This window comes from Drosophila serrata, unplaced genomic scaffold (assembly GCF_035046125.1).
Source record: "Drosophila serrata isolate PLE 108 unplaced genomic scaffold, ASM3504612v1 contig_347, whole genome shotgun sequence".
NCBI lineage: Eukaryota > Metazoa > Arthropoda > Insecta > Diptera > Drosophilidae > Drosophila > Drosophila serrata.
Window position 1 is genome coordinate 231652 of NW_028257245.1, and position 23655 is coordinate 255306.

Consider the following 23655-nt stretch of genomic DNA (forward strand, 5'->3'; position numbering starts at 1 on the left):
ACGATGATGATGATGATGATGAGTCTCTTTGGTTAGTTTCTTGGCAGCAGCTCATCTGCCAGCAGCACTTGTCGCCAAACGTGTTTCGCCCCCGCGGATCCACAATAAAACGACGTGGCCAAAAATAAAGTAAGTTCAGCCTAACAACAACACAAAATATATATATAACAACAAAATAGCAAAACAGCAACAATAAAAAAAATTGACAAAAATAACACACAACAACAAAAAAAAAAAAAGCGATCGGGCCCGTGCCCGTAAAAAAGACAATTCCTAAACGAGTTTTTCTGCGCATGCGCAACTGAAATTTGCATGACTCGCTGCGAGAAATATCATAGGATCAGCAAGATATATGCCTCTGACGAAGGTCCAAGCGGATGTGTATATAGATGAGAAGCCCTCCCCCCTCAACAAAAAAAGAAACCCAATCCAGGCAACCTCATTTCGATTGCGATTTCGTTTATATTGCCATTTAGTTTTCAAGTAAAAGTTTATGCATCGCATGTGGCTCGTATTTATTTGCGCCTTAAGTTATCCGTATCTCAAGCTCTATAGCTGTATCTGTATCTGTGGGATGTATCTACGGGCAGACCATCATCTTTAATATGCGTGCAATGTATCTCAACGAATTGGGTTCGTGTTTGAAAGTTTTGCACTCGATCGCTTCGATTAGCATGGGAATTGCAATCACCGAAGTCTTCGCAGGTCTGCAAAAGGTGTTAATCGGGTAAAAGTTTTTGGGATTGCATAACTCCCGATCCGAACAGATCGTAAAAACTGTCAAGACTTGAGTTTTTAATCTTTATAGGTGTGCATCCCCCCCAGACATGCCACTCACTTTGGCATTCCTCACCTGAGGTGATAACTGAATTAATATTTCATTTTAAAAGGAAGGTAAGTTGGAAAAACCTGAAGATGACTATTAAAGTTAAAAAAAAAAGAATATAAAATCTTGCTAAATCAAAAGGGGAAACAGATCATTATAAAAATTATATCGATATTCATATGTTAATTGACAGATATCCCTTGTCTATAGGCTGTTTTTATCTAGATTTAAGGTCACAAAAGACCTCTCCAAATCACTCTTACTTTCGGTTTAAGATTACGTATTATTATGGTTTTTTTTTGTTAGCCAAAGTCGGAAGCATATTTTTGTGTGCTGGCCAAAAGAATTCTTCGTTATGTTGTCACACATTAATTATGCAATCGCCGAAGAGAGACGTTTTTAATATCAAGTTAAACCAGGCAAACGAAATCGAAATCAAGTCGATGAATAATTCAGTTCATTCGAGAATGAAGAGCCATACCCACGATGCTAGTTTCGAGAACTCGTTTATGGGAGATCTGTGGGATCTTTCCTGACTACAATTGGTGCCCTGGGCAAGGATAACAACTTTCCAGGCAGCCAAGGTTGCTCTGCTGCTGTAACTTATTCCCTGTTTTTGGTATTGTGGCCAGGAAATCACAAGTCCGGACTTAAATATTTACGACTCTTGGCCAGATTTGCGCTAATTGCGTACAAAATGCAGCAACAAATGCGAAATAAAAATGATTTCTCAGCTTGCAGTTGTCGAGAGTTGATTTTTTAATGCATTTTTTCTGTTTTTGTTTTTTGTGCCACAAGATACGAGTGTGAGTACGAGTTCGAGTACTAGTATAAGCCAGTATTGTGGCAACCACTTACCGGAAGCATTTTGGCGGCTTTTTGCTGGTCGAGGTGGCAATACAAGGCTCCTTTGGGTTAGATGTTGCTGCTGCTGCTGCCACTACTGCTGCTGCTGCTGCTGCTGTTGCTTGTGTTGCCAATATTGTTGCTGCTGCTCTCGTTTGTTGTTGTTATTATTATTTCAGTTAAACGCGACGACAACGACGAGGAGGGAAAAAAATAACGCTAAGATTTAGTGTGAGATATTTTTTGTTTGTCGTTAGTTTTTTTTTGGAAAATATTTGCTCAGAAAACTGGGCTAAATGCGGTTGCTGCGGGGCTGTTGTTGTTGCTGCTGCTGGTGCAGCCTCTATTTTATTTTTTATGCAATCTGCACAGATCGCGGCTAAATGCTCCACTGCCTTCCAGCTAAGACAGCAACAACAACAACAGCCTTTGGGATGCCAAAAACCAGGCCGAAAGTAAAAACTGTTACACACGTCTGCGCATTCAGTTTTTCACTTTCGGCCAGGCGCAGCGGCGGCGGCGGCGGCGCATTTGGCCCAATAATATTGTATATCTACATATAATCCACACTAAGTACAATAAATGCAAAAAGAGCAAAAAAAAAAATATATATATAAATAAAACTATCTGCACATTTTCCACATTCACTCGGGACACGCAAAAAAACAGAAACAGAAAGAAAAACCAAGCCACGAGTACGAGAGGGGGGAAAAAAAGTAAGCACTTGAAAAAAGTCTACTCTATTGGCCAACTTAGTATGCACGGCCAGGGGCGAGTTACCGCTAAGCCAACAATACCGTTCGAGAGTCGCCGCTGCACTGAATTCGTGTGGTGGCCAAAAAGCGTGGCCAACAGCAAACCAGCAACAGCAGCAACAGCAGCAGTTGGCCAGAAACAAGTCACTTAACAGAGGCCAAAATCAAGTTACTGCGCAGCCGCAAAAGCCCGCTGTTAGCCGGGTTAACAGCGCTGCCTTTTGGGCCCAGTTAACATAACACCACAGAGAGGCCAACACAGAGTACGAGAGCGATAGAGCGAGAGAGAGGGGAGTTCTTGAACACAATAATTAATAACAAACAAACAAAAAGCAATGCAAGCAGACACTGATAATGGAGCCCCGCTTTAATTATGCTCTCAGGCGGCCAAGAAACTTATCAATTATGGACACACTTTTGCGGTTTTGGCGTTAAATGCCAGGGAAATCGGTCAATAATTGTTGGCCATAATTGCTACTGGTGGGTATGGAGAGGGGGAATTTGATTGTGTAATGCCAAAAAATATTCTGCAAAATAAATAAAAGGGCAAAAAATGGTAGTCAGCTATTCAAGCCAAAATTGATTGGTTACTCATTGAGGTCTGGGGGATTTCCCGACAAATATACTGAAAAGTATTTATGCTTTTATCATTAATTATTAAATGCAAACTAATGGATTAATTTTTAGTAGTTTTAATATGTTTAAGTTTTGAGTATTTGATTTAAAAACTCTTCAAAAAATCTTTTACCTACCTATTTCTCTTTGATTATTCGTTAAAAATATAAACTTGAAAGCTGGATTAACTTAATTACTTATTAGAAACAAATTAATAGTTTATTTCTTAAAAGTTTTAATATGTTAGTCTTGATTTTAAAATCCTTATAGCAATCTTATAACTACCTATTTTAGTTTGGCTATTCGATAAAAATATAAACTTGAAAGCTGGATTAACTTAATTACAGAGTACTTATTTGTTACTTCATAACTTAACCCTTCAACTATTAACCCTAATTAGCTGCCTTTTCCTTGAACTTTATTTAATGCTTTGATGTAAATCACTTATATTAATAATACATGTGTCTATGCAGATTATTTGCAACTTGTTTTAAAATACAAGATCACACACAGATCACAGCAGGTGAAGCGGGTTTCAATTTAACCAGAAAATCTAATCAGCATACTTCCCTACTGATTAATTTGAATAATACATAACAAATTGTAAATATTAATATATAAATTAATAAATAAATATGCAATATGTTGCATTATTTATTTTAATTTCAACTTGAACATATATATCCCTCTTGAGGTAATGAAATCTTTAAAGTTTGCATTAGAAATCAATTCCGAAAGTTACGATGGTCTTAAGATAATGCCTCAAGCTCTCTAGTGGGATCATCTTTGAGAGAGTGTTCGATATTGCAACAGGTGATGTTGTTGGTTTTTTAGCCTTTTTTTTATTGTTGTTTGGCGATGGTTAATGGGCTTAATTTGTTGCGCACACAAATACACACAATAATGGGAGAAGGGGTGATGTCTGGTTATTTCAAAAAACCACATTTTGGGTTTGGCCGGAACTCAAAATCAATTCAGAGCCCCCAAAGCTAGGGCCAGGGACAGGGACAGGGACAGGGACTGAAACAGGGCTCAATAATTTCGTGGCTGACCTTTGTTGGGACCACAGATGGTAAAAGAGTTTACATAATAGGCATTAAATGCTGTCATCGAAATGCCAACGGCTGCCAAGCGGCGGCGCGAAATGAATTTCAAATATTTTATCAAGCGATTTGCTTATGGCCATTATTGTTGTTGTCTCCGTTACTGTTACTGTTTTCTGGCTCTTTCTTTACTTTGGCCCAAAACACACACACTTGGCTTTCTTCGGTACTCTACCTAAAAGGAGTTTCTTTGAATCAATCTTTAACAAGTTTATATATTTATTCAATAAAAAGGGTATATATTTCAGTGATTTTAAGTCAAAATATAAATTAAACCTTTGCTTTGCTAATTATTCTGTATAAATTGTAATTACAATTCTGTATATTAATTACTATTAAACTCTTTAAATTGTAAATAATAGAAAAATAGATCCCTTACTTTTCTTGGGTCTTCAAATTGTATTACTTTTAAGTAGCTTAAATATTGAATGTATTTGAATTCAAGTTCTAGATCTACCTGAATTTGCATTAAAATATATATTTGATTATAATTCTTTATTTTGATAACTATTAAACTCTATAATTTGTAAAGAATAGAAAAACATAACCCTTACTTTTCTTGGGTCTTCAAATTGTATTAGTTTTAAGTATCTAAAATATTGAATGTATTTGAATTGAAGATCTAGATCTATCTGAATTTGCATTAAAATATGTATTTAATTTGTTTTCTAATTACTTTATATTCAAAAAGTTTTGTTAGAGTATTCAACACTTCGACTTTAATTAATTCCTTGTTTATATTTTTAGAGCTGTCTCCTCATTTCATTAAATTTCATTTCATTTCTTATTTGTATTTCTGTATTTCTGCTCTTTTCTTTCTCACCTTTTGAGGGCTATCAATCTCGCATTTGGTAACTGCCATTTGCCAAGGCTAACACACACACTCCCTTGGATGACGACGATAATGACACCGATAATCATCTGCAGGATGACTCACGTTCGCTCCTGGCTGTAAAATGCATCCGCTGCAGGTATTCCCCTGCACATGGCATATGTTATATTCAGGGCACGCAGAGGGAGCTGCTCCAGACCTAGGGGTGCCCAACTTCCGCAGCAGGGCGGAGCCAGGAGGACCGGAGAACCGGAGGTGGTCTGGGATTGAGATAAGAAGGCGCAGCCCAGAAGGAAGCAAAAACACGTTACACGGGGGAAATGCGCTACTACTAGTGATGGTTTGGGGTGGAGGGAAGGCTAAATTACTATATAAGCCGAAAAGGGGGAAAGTAGTTTATTTTTCGTATTTTGTGGCAAACAAGATTATAGAAAATCCTGCAGAGGCCAAAGCCCTCTTAATGTAATTTAGTTTGATAGGAGAAGTGTGAGATTTAATACATTAAATCTCTTTATTGTTTTCAGTTTAATTAGATTAAAAGTATTTTTAGGTAATGAAAATGTCAAAAGAATATATATTTAATACTATTTATATATTTTTTGCTCTAATATGTATAGAGTGCAGTTAGTCTCCTATATACTCTTACTCTTTCTATAAGTCGGAACGGGCCGGATCGGACGACTATATAATTCAGCTGCCATAGGAACGATCAGAAATTTTTTACAAAGAATATTATAACTTTTATAGTTTTTAACAGAATTTTTTAAACTAAATTGATTTAATTATATAAATTCCTTTTTAGTTTTATGAAAAAAACAATACTATATAAAATAACTAACAGAAAAACTGTTGTTAAATGTGGAGGATCACTAAGTATCTTTAAACTGCAAGTTACTATGAACAGAAAGTAACTATGATCAGCAATTAACTATGATCAGAAGGTATCAATAAACATTAAGTAACTCTGAACAATAAGTATCTATGACCGGTAAGTAACTATAATCAGTAAGTATCTATAGCCAGTAAGTATGTATGATCAGTTCCTAACTTTAAACACTTGTAAACATTGACTTGCAACTTTTGTAACACAACACATATCTGGGACTTGGCTGGCAGAAGTCACTTCGTTCCGGGGATGCTAGAACCAGTTGGGAATCATAGTTTTTGAAACAAACTTAAGAGCAAGCTATTTGAATGAAGCTATCGATTTACTCCACTATATAATTTTACTTGTATATAAATCGGAGCCTGGCGAATCGGTGGACTATTTATATATATATATATATATAGCTGCTATAGGAACGATGGAGGATCAGTAAGTATCTTTCAACAGCAAGTTACTATGAACATTAAGTGACTGTGATCAATAATTAACTATAATCAGTAATTAACTCTGAGCAGTAAGTATCTACGGCCAGTATGTAACTATAATCAGTAATTACCTCTGAACAGAAAGTATCTATGACCAGTAAGTAACTATGGTCAGTAAGTATCTTTAACCAGAAAGTATGTATGATCAGTTCCTAACTTTAAACACTTGTAAACAATGACTTGCAACTTTTGTAACACAACACATATCTGGGACTTGGCTGGCAGAAGTCACTTCGTTCCGGGGATGTTAGAACAAGTTGGGAATCATAGTTTTTGAAACAAACTGTAGAGCAAGATTTTTGAATGAAGCTATGAAGTTACTCCTCTATATATATGTATATATAACTGCTATAGGAACAATAGAGGATCAGTAAGTTTCATTCAACAGCAAGTTACTATGATCAATAATTAACTATAATCAGTAATTAACTATGAAAATTAAGTGACAATGATCAATAATTAACTTTAATCAGTAATTAACTCTGAGCAGTAAGTATCTACTGCCAGTAAGAACAGTAAGTATCTATGACCAGAAAGTAACATTAATCAGTAATTAACTCTGAACAGAAAGTATCTATGACCAGTAATCTATACTAAACTATAATCAGGAATTAATTTTGAACAGAAAGTATCTTCGACCAGTAAGTAACTATGGTCAGTAAGTATCTATAACCAGCAAGTATGTATGATCAGTTCCTAACTTTCAACACTTGTAAACAATGACGTGCAACTTTTGGAACACAACACATATCTGGGACTTGGTTGGCAGAAGTCACTTCGTTCCGGGGATGATAGAACAAGTTGGGAATCATATTTTTTGGAAAGAACTGTAGAGCAAGCTTTTTGAATGAAGTTATGAAGTTACTCCTCTATATATATGTATATATAACTGCTATAGGAACAATAGAGGATCAGTAAGTTTCATTCAACAGCAAGTTACTATGATCAATAATTAACTATAATCAGTAATTAACTATGAAAATTAAGTGACAATGATCAATAATTAACTTTAATCAGTAATTAACTCTGAGCAGTAAGTATCTACTGCCAGTAAGAACAGTAAGTATCTATGACCAGAAAGTAACATTAATCAGTAATTAACTCTGAACAGAAAGTATCTATGACCAGTAATCTATACCAAACTATAATCAGGAATTAATTTTGAACAGAAAGTATCTTTGACCAGTAAGTAACTATGGTCAGTAAGTATCTATAACCAGTAAGTATGTATGATCAGTTCCTAACTTTCAACACTTGTAAACAATGACTTGCAAGTTTTGGAACACAACACATATCTGGGACTTGGCTGGTAGAAGTCACTTCGTTCCAGGGATGGTAGAACAAGTTGGGAATCGTATTTTTTGGAAAGAACTGTAGAGCAAGCTATTTGAATGAAGTTATGAAGTTACTCCTCTATATATATATATAACTGCTATAGGAACGATAGAGGATCAGTAAGTATCTTTCAAAAGCAAGTTACTATGGTCAATAATTAACTATAATCAGTAATTAACTATGAACATTAAGTGACAATGATCAATAATTAACTATAATCAGTAATTAACTCTGAGCAGTAAGTATCTACTGCCAGTAAGAACAGTACGTATCTATGACCAGAAAGTAACATTAATCAGTAATTAACTCTGAACAGAAAGTATCTATGACCAGTAATCTATACTAAACTATAATCAGGAATTAATTTTGAACAGAAAGTATCTTTGACCAGTAAGTAACTATGGTCAGTAAGTATCTATAACCAGCAAGTATGTATGATCAGTTCCTAACTTTCAACACTTGTAAACAATGACTTGCAACTTTTGGAACACAACACATATCTGGGACTTGGTTGGCAGAAGTCACTTCGTTCCGGGGATGATAGAACAAGTTGGGAATCATATTTTTTGGAAAGAACTGTAGAGCAAGCTTTTTGAATGAAGTTATGAAGTTACTCCTCTATATATATGTATATATAACTGCTATGGGAACAATAGAGGATCAGTAAGTATCTTTCAAAAGCAAGTTACTATGGTCAATAATTAACTATAATCAGTAATTAACTATGAACATTAAGTGACAATGATCGATAATTAACTATAATCAGTAATTAACTCTGAGCAGTAAGTATCTACTGCCAGTAAGAACAGTACGTATCTATGACCAGAAAGTAACATTAATCAGTAATTAACTCTGAACAGAAAGTATCTATGACCAGTAATCTATACTAAACTATAATCAGGAATTAATTTTGAACAGAAAGTATCTTTGACCAGTAAGTAACTATGGTCAGTAAGTGTCTATAACCAGTAAGTATGTATGATCAGTTCCCAACTTTCAACACTTGTAAACAATGACTTGCAACTTTTGGAACACGACACATATCTGGGACTTGGCTGGCAGAAGTCACTTCGTTCCGGGGCTGTTAGAACCAGTTGGGAATCATAGTTTTTGGAACAAACTTAAGAGAAAGCTATTTGAATGAAGCTATCGAGTTACTCCACTATATAATTTTACTTGTATATAAATCGGAGCATGGCGAATCGGTGGACTATTTATATATATATATATATATATATATATAGCTGCTATAGGAACGATAGAGGATCAGTAAGTATCTTTCCACAGCAAGTTACTATGAGCATTAAGTGACTATGATCAATTATTAACTATAATCAGTCATTAACTCTGAGCAGTAAGTATCTACGGCAAGTAAGTAACTATAATCAGTAATTAACTCTGAACAGAAAGTATCTATGACCAGAAAGTAACATTAATCAGTAATTAACTCCGAACAGAAAGTATCTATGACCTGTAAGTAACTATAATCAGGAATTAATTTTGAGCAGAAAGTATCTTTGACCAGTAAGTAACTATGGTCAGTAAGTATCTATAACCAGTAAGTAAATATGATCAGTTCCTAACTTTAAACACTTGTAAACAATGACTTGCAACTTTTGGAACACAACACATATCTGGGACTTGGCTGGCAGAAGTCACTTTGTTCCGGGGATGGTAGAACAAGTTGGGAATCATAGTTTTTGGAACAAACTTAAGAGCAAGCTATTTGAATGAAGCTATCGAGTTACTCCACTATATAATTTTACTTGTATATAAATCGGAGCCTGGCGAATCGGTGGACTATTTATATATATATATATATATAGCTGCTATAGGAACGATGGAGGATCAGTAAGTATCTTTCAACAGCAAGTTACTATGAACATGAAGTGACTATGATCAATAATTAACTATAATCAGTAATTAACTCTGAGCAGTAAGTATCTACGGCCAGTATGTAACTATAATCAGTAATTACCTCTGAACAGAAAGTATCTATGACCAGTAAGTAACTATGGTCAGTAAGTATCTTTAACCAGAAAGTATGTATGATCAGTTCCTAACTTTAAACACTTGTAAACAATGACTTGCAACTTTTGTAACACAACACATATCTGGGACTTGGCTGGCAGAAGTCACTTCGTTCCGGGGCTGTTAGAACCAGTTGGGAATCATAGTTTTTGGAACAAACTTAAGAGAAAGCTATTTGAATGAAGCTATCGAGTTACTCCACTATATAATTTTACTTGTATATAAATCGGAGCATGGCGAATCGGTGGACTATTTATATATATATATATATATATATATATATATAGCTGCTATAGGAACGATAGAGGATCAGTAAGTATCTTTCCACAGCAAGTTACTATGAGCATTAAGTGACTATGATCAATTATTAACTATAATCAGTCATTAACTCTGAGCAGTAAGTATCTACGGCAAGTAAGTAACTATAATCAGTAATTAACTCTGAACAGAAAGTATCTATGACCAGAAAGTAACATTAATCAGTAATTAACTCCGAACAGAAAGTATCTATGACCTGTAAGTAACTATAATCAGGAATTAATTTTGAGCAGAAAGTATCTTTGACCAGTAAGTAACTATGGTCAGTAAGTATCTATAACCAGTAAGTAAATATGATCAGTTCCTAACTTTAAACACTTGTAAACAATGACTTGCAACTTTTGGAACACAACACATATCTGGGACTTGGCTGGCAGAAGTCACTTTGTTCCGGGGATGGTAGAACAAGTTGGGAATCATAGTTTTTGGAACAAACTTAAGAGCAAGCTATTTGAATGAAGCTATCGAGTTACTCCACTATATAATTTTACTTGTATATAAATCGGAGCCTGGCGAATCGGTGGACTATTTATATATATATATATATATAGCTGCTATAGGAACGATGGAGGATCAGTAAGTATCTTTCAACAGCAAGTTACTATGAACATGAAGTGACTATGATCAATAATTAACTATAATCAGTAATTAACTCTGAGCAGTAAGTATCTACGGCCAGTATGTAACTATAATCAGTAATTACCTCTGAACAGAAAGTATCTATGACCAGTAAGTAACTATGGTCAGTAAGTATCTTTAACCAGAAAGTATGTATGATCAGTTCCTAACTTTAAACACTTGTAAACAATGACTTGCAACTTTTGTAACACAACACATATCTGGGACTTGGCTGGCAGAAGTCACTTCGTTCCGGGGATTTTAGAACAAGTTGGGAATCATAGTTTTTGAAACAAACTGTAGAGCAAGATTTTTGAATGAAGCTATGAAGTTACTCCTCTATATAATTTTAATAGTATATAAATCGGAGCATGGCGAATCGGTATATATATATATATATATATATATATATATAGCTGCTATAGGAACGATAGAGGATCAGTAAGTATCATTAAACAGCAAGTAACTATAAACATTAAGTGACTATGATCAATAATTAACTATAATCAGTAATTAACTCTGAGCAGTAAGTATCTACTGCCAGTAAGTAACTATAATCAGTAATTACCTCTGAACAGAAAGTATCTATGACCAGAAAGTAACATTAATCAGTAATTAACTCCGAACAGAAAGAATCTATGACCTGTAAGTAACTATAATCAGGAATTAATTTTGAACAGAAAGTATCTTTGCCCAGTAAGTAACTATGGTCAGAAAGTATCTTTAACCAAATAGTATGTACGATCAATTCCTAACTTTAAACACTTGTAAACAATGACTTGCAACTTTTGTAACACAACACATATCTAGGACTTGGCTGGCAGAAGTCACTTCGTTCCGGGGATGTTAGAACCAGTTGGGAATCATAGTTTTTGGAACAAACTTAAGAGCAAGCTATTTGAATGAAACTATGGAATTACTCCATTATATAATTTTACTAGTATATAAATCGGAGCATGGCGAATCAGTGGACTATTTATAAATATATAGCTGCTTTAGGAACGATAGAGGATCAGTAAGTATCTTTCAACAGCAAGCTACTATGAGCATTAAGTGACTATGATCAATTTTTAACTATAATCAGTCATTAACTCTGAGCAGTAAGTATCTACGGCCAGTAAGTAACTATAATCAGTAATTACTTTTGAATAGAAAGTATCTATGACCAGAAAGTAACATTAATCAGTAATTAACTCCGAACAGAAAGAATCTATGACCTGTAAGTAACTATAACCAGGAATTAATTTTGAACAGAAAGTATCTTTGACCAGTAAGTAACTATGGTCAGTAAGTATCTATAACCAGTAAGTATGTATGATCAGTTCCTAACTTTCAACACTTGTAAACAATGACTTGCAACTTTTGGAACACAACACATATCTGGGACTTGGCTGGCAGAAGTCACTTCGTTCCGGGGATGATAGAACAAGTTGGGAATCGTATTTTTTGGAAAGAACTGTAGAGCAAGCTATTTGAATGAAGTTATGAAGTTACCCCTCTATATATATATATAACTGCTATAGGAACGATAGAGGATCAGTAAGTATCTTTCAACAGCAAGTTACTATGATCAATAATTAACTATAATCAGTAATTAACTATGAACATTAAGTGACAATGATCGATAATTAACTATAATCAGTAATTAGCTCTGAGCAGTAAGTATCTACTGCCAGTAAGAACAGTACGTATCTATGACCAGAAAGTAACATTAATCAGTAATTAACTCTGAACAGAAAGTATCTATGACCAGTAATCTATACTAAACTATAATCAGGAATTAATTCTGAACAGAAAGTATTTTTGACCAGTAAGTAACTATGGTCAGTAAGTATCTATAACCAGTAAGTATATATGATCAGTTCCTAACTTTAAACACTTGTAAACAATGACTTGCAACTTTTGGAACACAACACATATCTGGGACTTGGCTGGCAGAAGTCACTTCGTTCCGGGGCTGTTAGAACCAGTTGGGAATCATAGTTTTTGGAACAAACTTAAGAGCAAGCTATTTGAATGAAGCTATCGAGTTACTCCACTACATAATTTTACTTGTATATAAATCGGAGCATGGCGAATCGGTGGACTATTTTTATATATATATATATATATATAGCTGCTATAGGAACGATAGAGGATCAGTAAGTATCTTTCCACAGCAAGTTACTATGAGCATTAAGTGACTATGATCAATTATTAACTATAATCAGTCATTAACTCTGAGCAGTAAGTATCTACGGCAAGTAAGTAACTATAATCAGTAATTAACTCTGAACAGAAAGTATCTATGACCAGAAAGTAACATTAATCAGTAATTAACTCCGAACAGAAAGTATCTATGACCTGTAAGTAACTATAATCAGGAATTAATTTTGAACAGAAAGTATCTTTGACCAGTAAGTAACTATGGTCAGTAAGTATCTATAACCAGCAAGTATGTATGATCAGTTCCTAACTTTCAACACTTGTAAACAATGACTTGCAACTTTTGGAACACAACACATATCTGGGACTTGGTTGGCAGAAGTCACTTCGTTCCGGGGATGATAGAACAAGTTGGGAATCATATTTTTTGGAGAGAACTGTAGAGCAAGCTTTTTGAATGAAGTTATGGAGTTACTCCTCTATATATATGTATATATAACTGCTATAGGAACAATAGAGGATCAGTAAGTTTCATTCAACAGCAAGTTACTATGATCAATAATTAACTATAATCAGTAATTAACTATGAAAATTAAGTGACAATGATCAATAATTAACTTTAATCAGTAATTAACTCTGAGCAGTAAGTATCTACTGCCAGTAAGAACAGTAAGTATCTATGACCAGAAAGTAACATTAATCAGTAATTAACTCTGAACAGAAAGTATCTATGACCAGTAATCTATACCAAACTATAATCAGGAATTAATTTTGAACAGAAAGTATCTTTGACCAGTAAGTAACTATGGTCAGTAAGTATCTATAACCAGTAAGTATGTATGATCAGTTCCTAACTTTCAACACTTGTAAACAATGACTTGCAACTTTTGGAACACAACACATATCTGGGACTTGGTTGGCAGAAGTCACTTCGTTCCGGGGATGATAGAACAAGTTGGGAATCATATTTTTTGGAAAGAACTGTAGAGCAAGCTTTTTGAATGAAGTTATGAAGTTACTCCTCTATATATATGTATATATAACTGCTATAGGAACAATAGAGGATCAGTAAGTTTCATTCAACAGCAAGTTACTATGATCAATAATTAACTATAATCAGTAATTAACTATGAAAATTAAGTGACAATGATCAATAATTAACTTTAATCAGTAATTAACTCTGAGCAGTAAGTATCTACTGCCAGTAAGAACAGTAAGTATCTATGACCAGAAAGTAACATTAATCAGTAATTAACTCTGAACAGAAAGTATCTATGACCAGTAATCTATACCAAACTATAATCAGGAATTAATTTTGAACAGAAAGTATCTTTGACCAGTAAGTAACTATGGTCAGTAAGTATCTATAACCAGTAAGTATGTATGATCAGTTCCTAACTTTCAACACTTGTAAACAATGACTTGCAAGTTTTGGAACACAACACATATCTGGGACTTGGCTGGCAGAAGTCACTTCGTTCCAGGGATGGTAGAACAAGTTGGGAATCGTATTTTTTGGAAAGAACTGTAGAGCAAGCTATTTGAATGAAGTTATGAAGTTACTCCTCTATATATATATATAACTGCTATAGGAACGATAGAGGATCAGTAAGTATCTTTCAAAAGCAAGTTACTATGGTCAATAATTAACTATAATCAGTAATTAACTATGAACATTAAGTGACAATGATCAATAATTAACTATAATCAGTAATTAACTCTGAGCAGTAAGTATCTACTGCCAGTAAGAACAGTACGTATCTATGACCAGAAAGTAACATTAATCAGTAATTAACTCTGAACAGAAAGTATCTATGACCAGTAATCTATACTAAACTATAATCAGGAATTAATTTTGAACAGAAAGTATCTTTGACCAGTAAGTAACTATGGTCAGTAAGTATCTATAACCAGCAAGTATGTATGATCAGTTCCTAACTTTCAACACTTGTAAACAATGACTTGCAACTTTTGGAACACAACACATATCTGGGACTTGGTTGGCAGAAGTCACTTCGTTCCGGGGATGATAGAACAAGTTGGGAATCATATTTTTTGGAAAGAACTGTAGAGCAAGCTTTTTGAATGAAGTTATGAAGTTACTCCTCTATATATATGTATATATAACTGCTATAGGAACAATAGAGGATCAGTAAGTATCTTTCAAAAGCAAGTTACTATGGTCAATAATTAACTATAATCAGTAATTAACTATGAACATTAAGTGACAATGATCGATAATTAACTATAATCAGTAATTAACTCTGAGCAGTAAGTATCTACTGCCAGTAAGAACAGTACGTATCTATGACCAGAAAGTAACATTAATCAGTAATTAACTCTGAACAGAAAGTATCTATGACCAGTAATCTATACTAAACTATAATCAGGAATTAATTTTGAACAGAAAGTATCTTTGACCAGTAAGTAACTATGGTCAGTAAGTGTCTATAACCAGTAAGTATGTATGATCAGTTCCCAACTTTCAACACTTGTAAACAATGACTTGCAACTTTTGGAACACGACACATATCTGGGACTTGGCTGGCAGAAGTCACTTCGTTCCGGGGCTGTTAGAACCAGTTGGGAATCATAGTTTTTGGAACAAACTTAAGAGAAAGCTATTTGAATGAAGCTATCGAGTTACTCCACTATATAATTTTACTTGTATATAAATCGGAGCATGGCGAATCGGTAGACTATTTATATATATATATATATATATATATATATAGCTGCTATAGGAACGATAGAGGATCAGTAAGTATCTTTCCACAGCAAGTTACTATGAGCATTAAGTGACTATGATCAATTATTAACTATAATCAGTCATTAACTCTGAGCAGTAAGTATCTACGGCAAGTAAGTAACTATAATCAGTAATTAACTCTGAACAGAAAGTATCTATGACCAGAAAGTAACATTAATCAGTAATTAACTCCGAACAGAAAGTATCTATGACCTGTAAGTAACTATAATCAGGAATTAATTTTGAGCAGAAAGTATCTTTGACCAGTAAGTAACTATGGTCAGTAAATATCTATAACCAGTAAGTAAATATGATCAGTTCCTAACTTTAAACACTTGTAAACAATGACTTGCAACTTTTGGAACACAACACATATCTGGGACTTGGCTGGCAGAAGTCACTTTGTTCCGGGGATGGTAGAACAAGTTGGGAATCATAGTTTTTGGAACAAACTTAAGAGCAAGCTATTTGAATGAAGCTATCGAGTTACTCCACTATATAATTTTACTTGTATATAAATCGGAGCCTGGCGAATCGGTGGACTATTTATATATATATATATATATAGCTGCTATAGGAACGATGGAGGATCAGTAAGTATCTTTCAACAGCAAGTTACTATGAACATGAAGTGACTATGATCAATAATTAACTATAATCAGTAATTAACTCTGAGCAGTAAGTATCTACGGCCAGTATGTAACTATAATCAGTAATTACCTCTGAACAGAAAGTATCTATGACCAGTAAGTAACTATGGTCAGTAAGTATCTTTAACCAGAAAGTATGTATGATCAGTTCCTAACTTTAAACACTTGTAAACAATGACTTGCAACTTTTGTAACACAACACATATCTGGGACTTGGCTGGCAGAAGTCACTTCGTTCCGGGGCTGTTAGAACCAGTTGGGAATCATAGTTTTTGGAACAAACTTAAGAGAAAGCTATTTGAATGAAGCTATCGAGTTACTCCACTATATAATTTTACTTGTATATAAATCGGAGCATGGCGAATCGGTGGACTATTTATATATATATATATATATATATATATAGCTGCTATAGGAACGATAGAGGATCAGTAAGTATCTTTCCACAGCAAGTTACTATGAGCATTAAGTGACTATGATCAATTATTAACTATAATCAGTCATTAACTCTGAGCAGTAAGTATCTACGGCCAGTAAGTAACTATAATCAGTAATTACTTTTGAATAGAAAGTATCTATGACCAGAAAGTAACATTAATCAGTAATTAACTCCGAACAGAAAGTATCTATGACCTGTAAGTAACTATAATCAGGAATTAATTTTGAGCAGAAAGTATCTTTGACCAGTAAGTAACTATGGTCAGTAAGTATCTATAACCAGTAAGTAAATATGATCAGTTCCTAACTTTAAACACTTGTAAACAATGACTTGCAACTTTTGGAACACAACACATATCTGGGACTTGGCTGGCAGAAGTCACTTTGTTCCGGGGATGGTAGAACAAGTTGGGAATCATAGTTTTTGGAACAAACTTAAGAGCAAGCTATTTGAATGAAGCTATCGAGTTACTCCACTATATAATTTTACTTGTATATAAATCGGAGCCTGGCGAATCGGTGGACTATTTATATATATATATATATATAGCTGCTATAGGAACGATGGAGGATCAGTAAGTATCTTTCAACAGCAAGTTACTATGAACATGAAGTGACTATGATCAATAATTAACTATAATCAGTTATTAACTCTGAGCAGTAAGTATCTACGGCCAGTATGTAACTATAATCAGTAATTACCTCTGAACAGAAAGTATCTATGACCAGTAAGTAACTATGGTCAGTAAGTATCTTTAACCAGAAAGTATGTATGATCAGTTCCTAACTTTAAACACTTGTAAACAATGACTTGCAACTTTTGTAACACAACACATATCTGGGACTTGGCTGGCAGAAGTCACTTCGTTCCGGGGATTTTAGAACAAGTTGGGAATCATAGTTTTTGAAACAAACTGTAGAGCAAGATTTTTGAATGAAGCTATGAAGTTACTCCTCTATATAATTTTAATAGTATATAAATCGGAGCATGGCGAATCGGTATATATATATATATATATATATATATATATATAGCTGCTATAGGAACGATAGAGGATCAGTAAGTATCATTAAACAGCAAGTAACTATAAACATTAAGTGACTATGATCAATAATTAACTATAATCAGTAATTAACTCTGAGCAGTAAGTATCTACTGCCAGTAAGTAACTATAATCAGTAATTACCTCTGAACAGAAAGTATCTATGACCAGAAAGTAACATTAATCAGTAATTAACTCCGAACAGAAAGAATCTATGACCTGTAAGTAACTATAATCAGGAATTAATTTTGAACAGAAAGTATCTTTGCCCAGTAAGTAACTATGGTCAGAAAGTATCTTTAACCAAATAGTATGTACGATCAATTCATAACTTTAAACACTTGTAAACAATGACTTGCAACTTTTGTAACACAACACATATCTAGGACTTGGCTGGCAGAAGTCACTTCGTTCCGGGGATGTTAGAACCAGTTGGGAATCATAGTTTTTGGAACAAACTTAAGAGCAAGCTATTTGAATGAAACTATGGAATTACTCCATTATATAATTTTACTAGTATATAAATCGGAGCATGGCGAATCAGTGGACTATTTAGAAATATATAGCTGCTTTAGGAACGATAGAGGATCAGTAAGTATCTTTCAACAGCAAGCTACTATGAGCATTAAGTGACTATGATCAATTTTTAACTATAATCAGTCATTAACTCTGAGCAGTAAGTATCTACGGCCAGTAAGTAACTATAATCAGTAATTACTTTTGAATAGAAAGTATCTATGACCAGAAAGTAACATTAATCAGTAATTAACTCCGAACAGAAAGAATCTATGACCTGTAAGTAACTATAACCAGGAATTAATTTTGAACAGAAAGTATCTTTGACCAGTAAGTAACTATGGTCAGTAAGTATCTATAACCAGTAAGTATGTATGATCAGTTCCTAACTTTCAACACTTGTAAACAATGACTTGCAACTTTTGTAACACAACACATATCTGGGACTTGGCTGGCAGAAGTCACTTCGTTCCGGGGCTGTTAGAACCAGTTGGGAATCATAGTTTTTGGAACAAACTTAAGAGAAAGCTATTTGAATAAAGCTATCGAGTTACTCCACTATATAATTTTACTTGTATATAAATCGGAGCCTGGCGAATCGGTGGACTATTTATATATATATATATATATATATAGCTGCTATAGGAACGATAGAGGATCAGTAAGTATCTTTCCACAGCAAGTTACTATGAGCATTAAGTGACTATGATCAATTAACTATAATCAGTCATTAACTCTGAGCAGTAAGTATCTACGGCCAGTAAGTAACTATAATCAGTAATTAACTCTGAACAGAAAGTATCTATGACCAGTAATCTATACTAAACTATAATCAGTAATTACCTCTGAACAGAAAGTATCTATGACCAGTAAGTAACTATGGTCAGTAAGTATCTATAACCAGTAAGTATGTATGATCAGTTCCTAACTTTTACAACTTGTAAACAATGAGTTGCAACTGTTTTTAACATAAATATATAGAATTTATATCGTAATTAATTCTTAGTGATCGAATTTAAATCTATAAGGGTATAAAAACGTCGGCGTGCCGAAATTAGCTTTCCTTATACTTTTAATTTATAATATCAATATTTCCCAATTAATGTATGCATATGTAACATATGTATGTGCATCCCTAGCACAGGGTATCTCACAGTGGCCTGTAGCTTTATCACTGATATAGAATTTTTAAAATATATTTTGCGGACGTTTTATGAAAATTGGAGTAATAAGCATTGAAGGTATTATACAATAAGTCTGTGAGCTTTTCAATATTTCACTCTGATCAACTAAATCTATTATAAAATCTTTTCTTCGATATTCTTTGATACATCGGACCAACACAATCGGATAAAGAGACAAATGATATATTAACTATTAATTCATTTTTAATAGGAAAGAAATGGACGCTATACTGTTGTGAATATATAATATTAATCTTTTTCATTTGATATATATATGTAAATGAGGCTTTAGCCTTATTTATAAATATGTGAAAATAATTTTTGGTAGGCAATAACTTTAGGACTTTACAAGAAAGGAATTTTATTAAATAATTAAGAGGAATAAAAAATGCAATGACAAAACCACAACGGGTTATGTGGCACCCCTGAATGTTTCAATAATAAATCATTTAATAATGAAATTATAGAATAATAAAAATAATATTAAATAAAATCCAAATACCTAGGACTTCGCCTCCGACTCCGATTCCATTAGGCTGGCCAGCTCCTCTTGGATGCTCTTCCAGGCAAACTCCATGCGACCTTCTTCCAATTTTAGGCGACATCTGTCCGGGATGTGCTGAAATAGCCGACGGAAGGGACCATATTGCTCCAGACACTGAATATCACCAAGCAGGATTAGTTTGTTTTTGGCTCGAGTGATGGCCACAGTCAGGCGACGCTGATCTTCCAGGATCTCTGACTCTCGACTTCTTTCCATATCGGAGCAGGAGTCCCTGCCCGTCTTGGAGCAGCTGTACACAATTAGGTTCTTATCTCGGCCCTGGAATTGATCCACAGTGTTGCACTCGATGTGGGAGTCCAGTTGACAGGCCAGTTTCTTGAGGAGCTCCACCTGAGCCCGGTAAGGAGCAATCACACCAATCCTGGATGCCTCAAAGCCGGACTTAAGTAGGTGCCTGAGCATGTGCATCACGATGCCTGCTTCGCAGTAGTTTGTGTACTTGGATATTCTCTTTTTCGATGTGCTCTTCTGATGAGTCTCCTCTCCTGGCTCTCCGTAACTTTGTTCTATGGAGGTGCAGGTCTCTCCTAGTCTTTGGGATGCCTGAGCCAGCTCCTGGCAGCGCTCAATGCAATCTCCGGTGTTTATCAAGGTTACCGCCTGCTCCAAGTGACTTTGCAGAGCCCGTTGCACCCAGCGTGGCGTTTGGGTGAGCGTCTTTACTTGAAAACCGGCTCCGGACACTTCCTCAGAGGCACACTGCAAAGCTCCGCCGTAGGTGAGCTCATTGGCCAGCCGTGTGATAGTTCTATTCATTCGGTACTGCAGGCTTAGCACAGCGGTTGCCTCTTCCGAGTCAAGTCTTTGAAACAGGGTCTCGTCTGCTCCTCTTTGACGTGCCTCCTTGGATCTGATGACCGGTGGCAGCTGCTCGGGATCTCCCACGAGTACGAACTTGCTGCAATGGATCAATGGGCGCAGCACGGTGGGCTGCATCACTTGCGTGGCCTCATCCACAATGCAGTAGTCGAAGTGGCGGTGCTGGAAGAGCGGATGTCCAGCTCCAAGACAAGTCACACCGACAATGGATGGCTGTTCCAGAGTTTTCTGCAACTCCTCAGCGGTAGAACAATCTTTAGTGAGTGAAGCCTCGCTGATATTTTCCAGCTCGGGATGGATTCTGGAACTGGAGCCCAATCTCAGCATGGGCAACTCGAAGGGCAGAAGACGCAGGAGCAGGTTGTCCACCGCCGAATGGGTTTGCGCCGTGATCAGCACGCTCTTTCCTAGCAAATGGAGCAGTCTTACGAGGGACACCAAGGTCTGGGTCTTTCCAGTGCCGGGCAATCCTTTGATAAGCAGATGACTACTGGTAGTTAGAGCCCTCAGGGCGGCCGCCTTTTGGACTGTATTCAGCTGCAACAGCATCGACGCTCCCTTGCTCAGAATGATCCGAGGCAGTACCTTGTGCTGTTCGGGGGGCTTTCGAGCCACTATGATATCCCTCAACTCTTGGAAGCGCTCGCCCTCGGAGAGCAAAAGTCCCAGATTCGTGTAATTAAAGGTGGCAAAGTTCTGCGATTCGTGTTTGTCCATTACGAAGGATTCCTGGGCATACCGCTGACTAAGATCGCGTTCCAGACGAAGCTCTAGGTGTCGACTGGCTAGGGAGACTATAAAACCCGATGCGATGGCCAAGCGGGAACTTGAACTGACCACAACGTACTCGCCCAAATCGAACTGAAAGAGGGAAGATATTTAAATTTGTAAATTAGCTATAATAAGTTATTACTCACCCCGCTAAGGCTGAGATCCAAGCCAGCATCCGCGTCTGCAGCTAGCTCCAAGCTCTGGCGATAGCGTCCCTCTTCTGGTACAACCTTTTGCCCCTTAACCAGCTGCAGTTGACCAATGGCTCGACCCTGCTTCTGACGCTTTAGAGGATCCTCTGTCCACAGGGCTCGTAGCTGAGAGGACTGGCGATTGTGCTGCTCCTCCAGTGCCACCAGTCCGCACCAATGCTGCACGTAGGCCTGATCCTGCTCCTTGAGGTGCCCCAGCAGCTGTGGCATTAGTTTCTTCAGCGGATGGGATTCAGTAAGCTCCAGTTCAGAATCCCGCTGACCAAAGCTCGCACAGATGGTGTTGTAGGCACAGTTGCCGCAGGCGCTGTGATGGTAAATTGGTTCCGGCAGCTCCAGCTGCTCAAGGGGATCCTCCTTGCCGGGCGGTATGGCCACTTCCCTAGTCAGCCAGTGGGCCAGATCGTTGCGCAGGAGCACGAGGTCCCTCTGTTCGTTTCGGCCACTGGGCACTTCGCGCAAGATGCCCTCACGGAGGTACAGCAGCAGACCCGACCTGGTGTCCCGGCCTTGGGCAGAGTGCATTAGTTGGTAGAGCAGCAGCTGACCCTTGTGCTCCATGGAAAAGCTGGCTCGGCCTGTCTTTAGCTCCAGCGGAATGACTTCCTCCTTTCGTAGGGGATTTCGCACTCGCACTGAGACATCCACCTTGCCTTTAAGTCCTAGCTGGGGCACCCACAGGTTCTCCTCAATGTCGCGTATCTCTTCGATGCGTCCACGATAAAGATCCGGCGGCAAGACAGCCGGTTCCTTGCCCTTTACATACTGTGCCACAAAACTGACTATGGGATCCACGAACTTGAGCAGCTGCATCTCCATATCCGCATGACTGAGGCTGCTCGCGTAGAGCAGCTGGGCCAGGGAGGAGCTGGCCAGCATCTCCGCGAGGGCCGACTGTATGTCCTCTCGGCTTGAGAGCTTCTGCAAGAGCACCTTTTGCAGCAGTTCATGCACCAGGGTGCCGATTACCATCTAAAAAAGCGTGGAAATTAGTTGGTATTACTCTTGTGTGCTTGAAGGCACTTACGATGGAGCTGCCCGAGTCCAGACCACGAAAACGTTCCTGCAGCACCGCCTTCCGTCGGCAGAACAGAGAGCCGGTGACTGTGGTGCCAGAGATGAGAAGATCCGGATGAGAGACGCAGTAGCCCTCCTCCTTGTCCACCACATAGCTGCCCAGGGATGGCTGCCACTTGGCCAGCAGAGAGACGATGTCGCCCACTTGCACGCGCATGTGATTCCAGGGCGCCTGCAGCAGGCAAATGGCCGTGTCTGGATCCCCGCCGGTGAGGCGCTTCACCTGCAATCGGAGCTCCTGACTCTTGGGCAGCGGCTCCACCACCTCCACCTGGCATCGCTGCCACTGGCCAAGATCGAGTCTGTGGCTTGCCGCCGACTCCATGGCGCCTAGCGCCAAATCAAAGTCCGCATCGTCGCCCCAATCGATGTTCTCCAAATCGTCGTCGTCTGCCGGCAACTCCAACTTCTGCTTGAATTTCTTGCTTTGCGGGGATTTTCCAGCTTCTTGTGTATTGTCGTGTCCATTTTCCGCTTTGCTGGGTGTTAACACACGCTTGGTGGCCATCGAAATGAGGGCAATTGGTTAAACAGTTAAAAAAAAAATAAACTAACTGTAAATAAAGTATTTTTATCTATAGCTCCAACTAAATTTTGGCGCAAATAGTAAGACCAGTTGTGGCGAAGGAAAGAATGCCTGCAATCTAGCAAGCAGTGCGTGAGCAGCAGCTGCTTAGAGATGGGCAACTTTAGTTTGAATTATTTAATGCCTTCGATAAACTTATTGTTTATTATTATTTTCTTTTTGTTAGTAAAACATTTAATTTTTTTGTGTAAAAAATACTGATTAAACTGATTTTAAAACGCACTATGAATAATAAACGAGTAAATAGCTC

At 36.8% G+C, this 23655-nt stretch overlaps 2 protein-coding genes across 3 annotated transcripts in view; both read right to left on the bottom strand.

Annotated features, from left to right (window-relative positions):
• Cht6 (Chitinase 6) overlaps positions 1–1891 on the bottom strand; it is a 41044-nt gene extending 39153 nt beyond the window's left edge. Inside the window, 1 exon segment of the mRNA XM_086838191.1 lies at positions 1685–1891. Within this exon segment, the coding sequence (XP_086694317.1) occupies positions 1685–1693 (9 nt within the window). The 5' untranslated portion in view covers positions 1694–1891.
• Positions 1767–23465, bottom strand: Dna2 (DNA replication helicase/nuclease 2). 2 transcript variants are annotated; one of them, XM_020946400.2, is made up of 4 exons: positions 22770–23465; positions 21677–22714; positions 19878–21620; positions 1767–1817 (listed from the first exon to the last, which is right to left on the bottom strand). In XM_020946400.2, the coding sequence occupies exons 1-3, from the start codon at positions 23325–23327 to the stop codon at positions 19878–19880; spliced, it is 3339 nt and encodes a 1112-aa protein (XP_020802059.2). In that variant the 5' UTR covers positions 23328–23465; the 3' UTR covers positions 1767–1817. The 2 variants fall into 2 exon arrangements, with proteins under 2 accessions (XP_020802059.2, XP_020802058.2); XM_020946399.2 differs by lacking the exon at positions 1767–1817 and having other exon boundaries at positions 19718–21620.
• Between the last annotated feature and the right edge of the window lie 190 nt (positions 23466–23655).

Excerpts from the sequence above, each read along its gene's own strand:
- Dna2 (XM_020946400.2), bottom strand. The coding sequence starts at position 23,327 with ATGGCCACCAAGCGTGTGTTAACACCCAGCAAAGCGGAAAATGGACAC. Across the intron at positions 22,715-22,769 it reads TGGACTCGGGCAGCTCCATC|ATGGTAATCGGCACCCTGGT; the intron begins GTAAGTGCCTTC and ends ACGCTTTTTTAG. Across the intron at positions 21,621-21,676 it reads TGGATCTCAGCCTTAGCGGG|TTCGATTTGGGCGAGTACGT; the intron begins GTGAGTAATAAC and ends TCCCTCTTTCAG.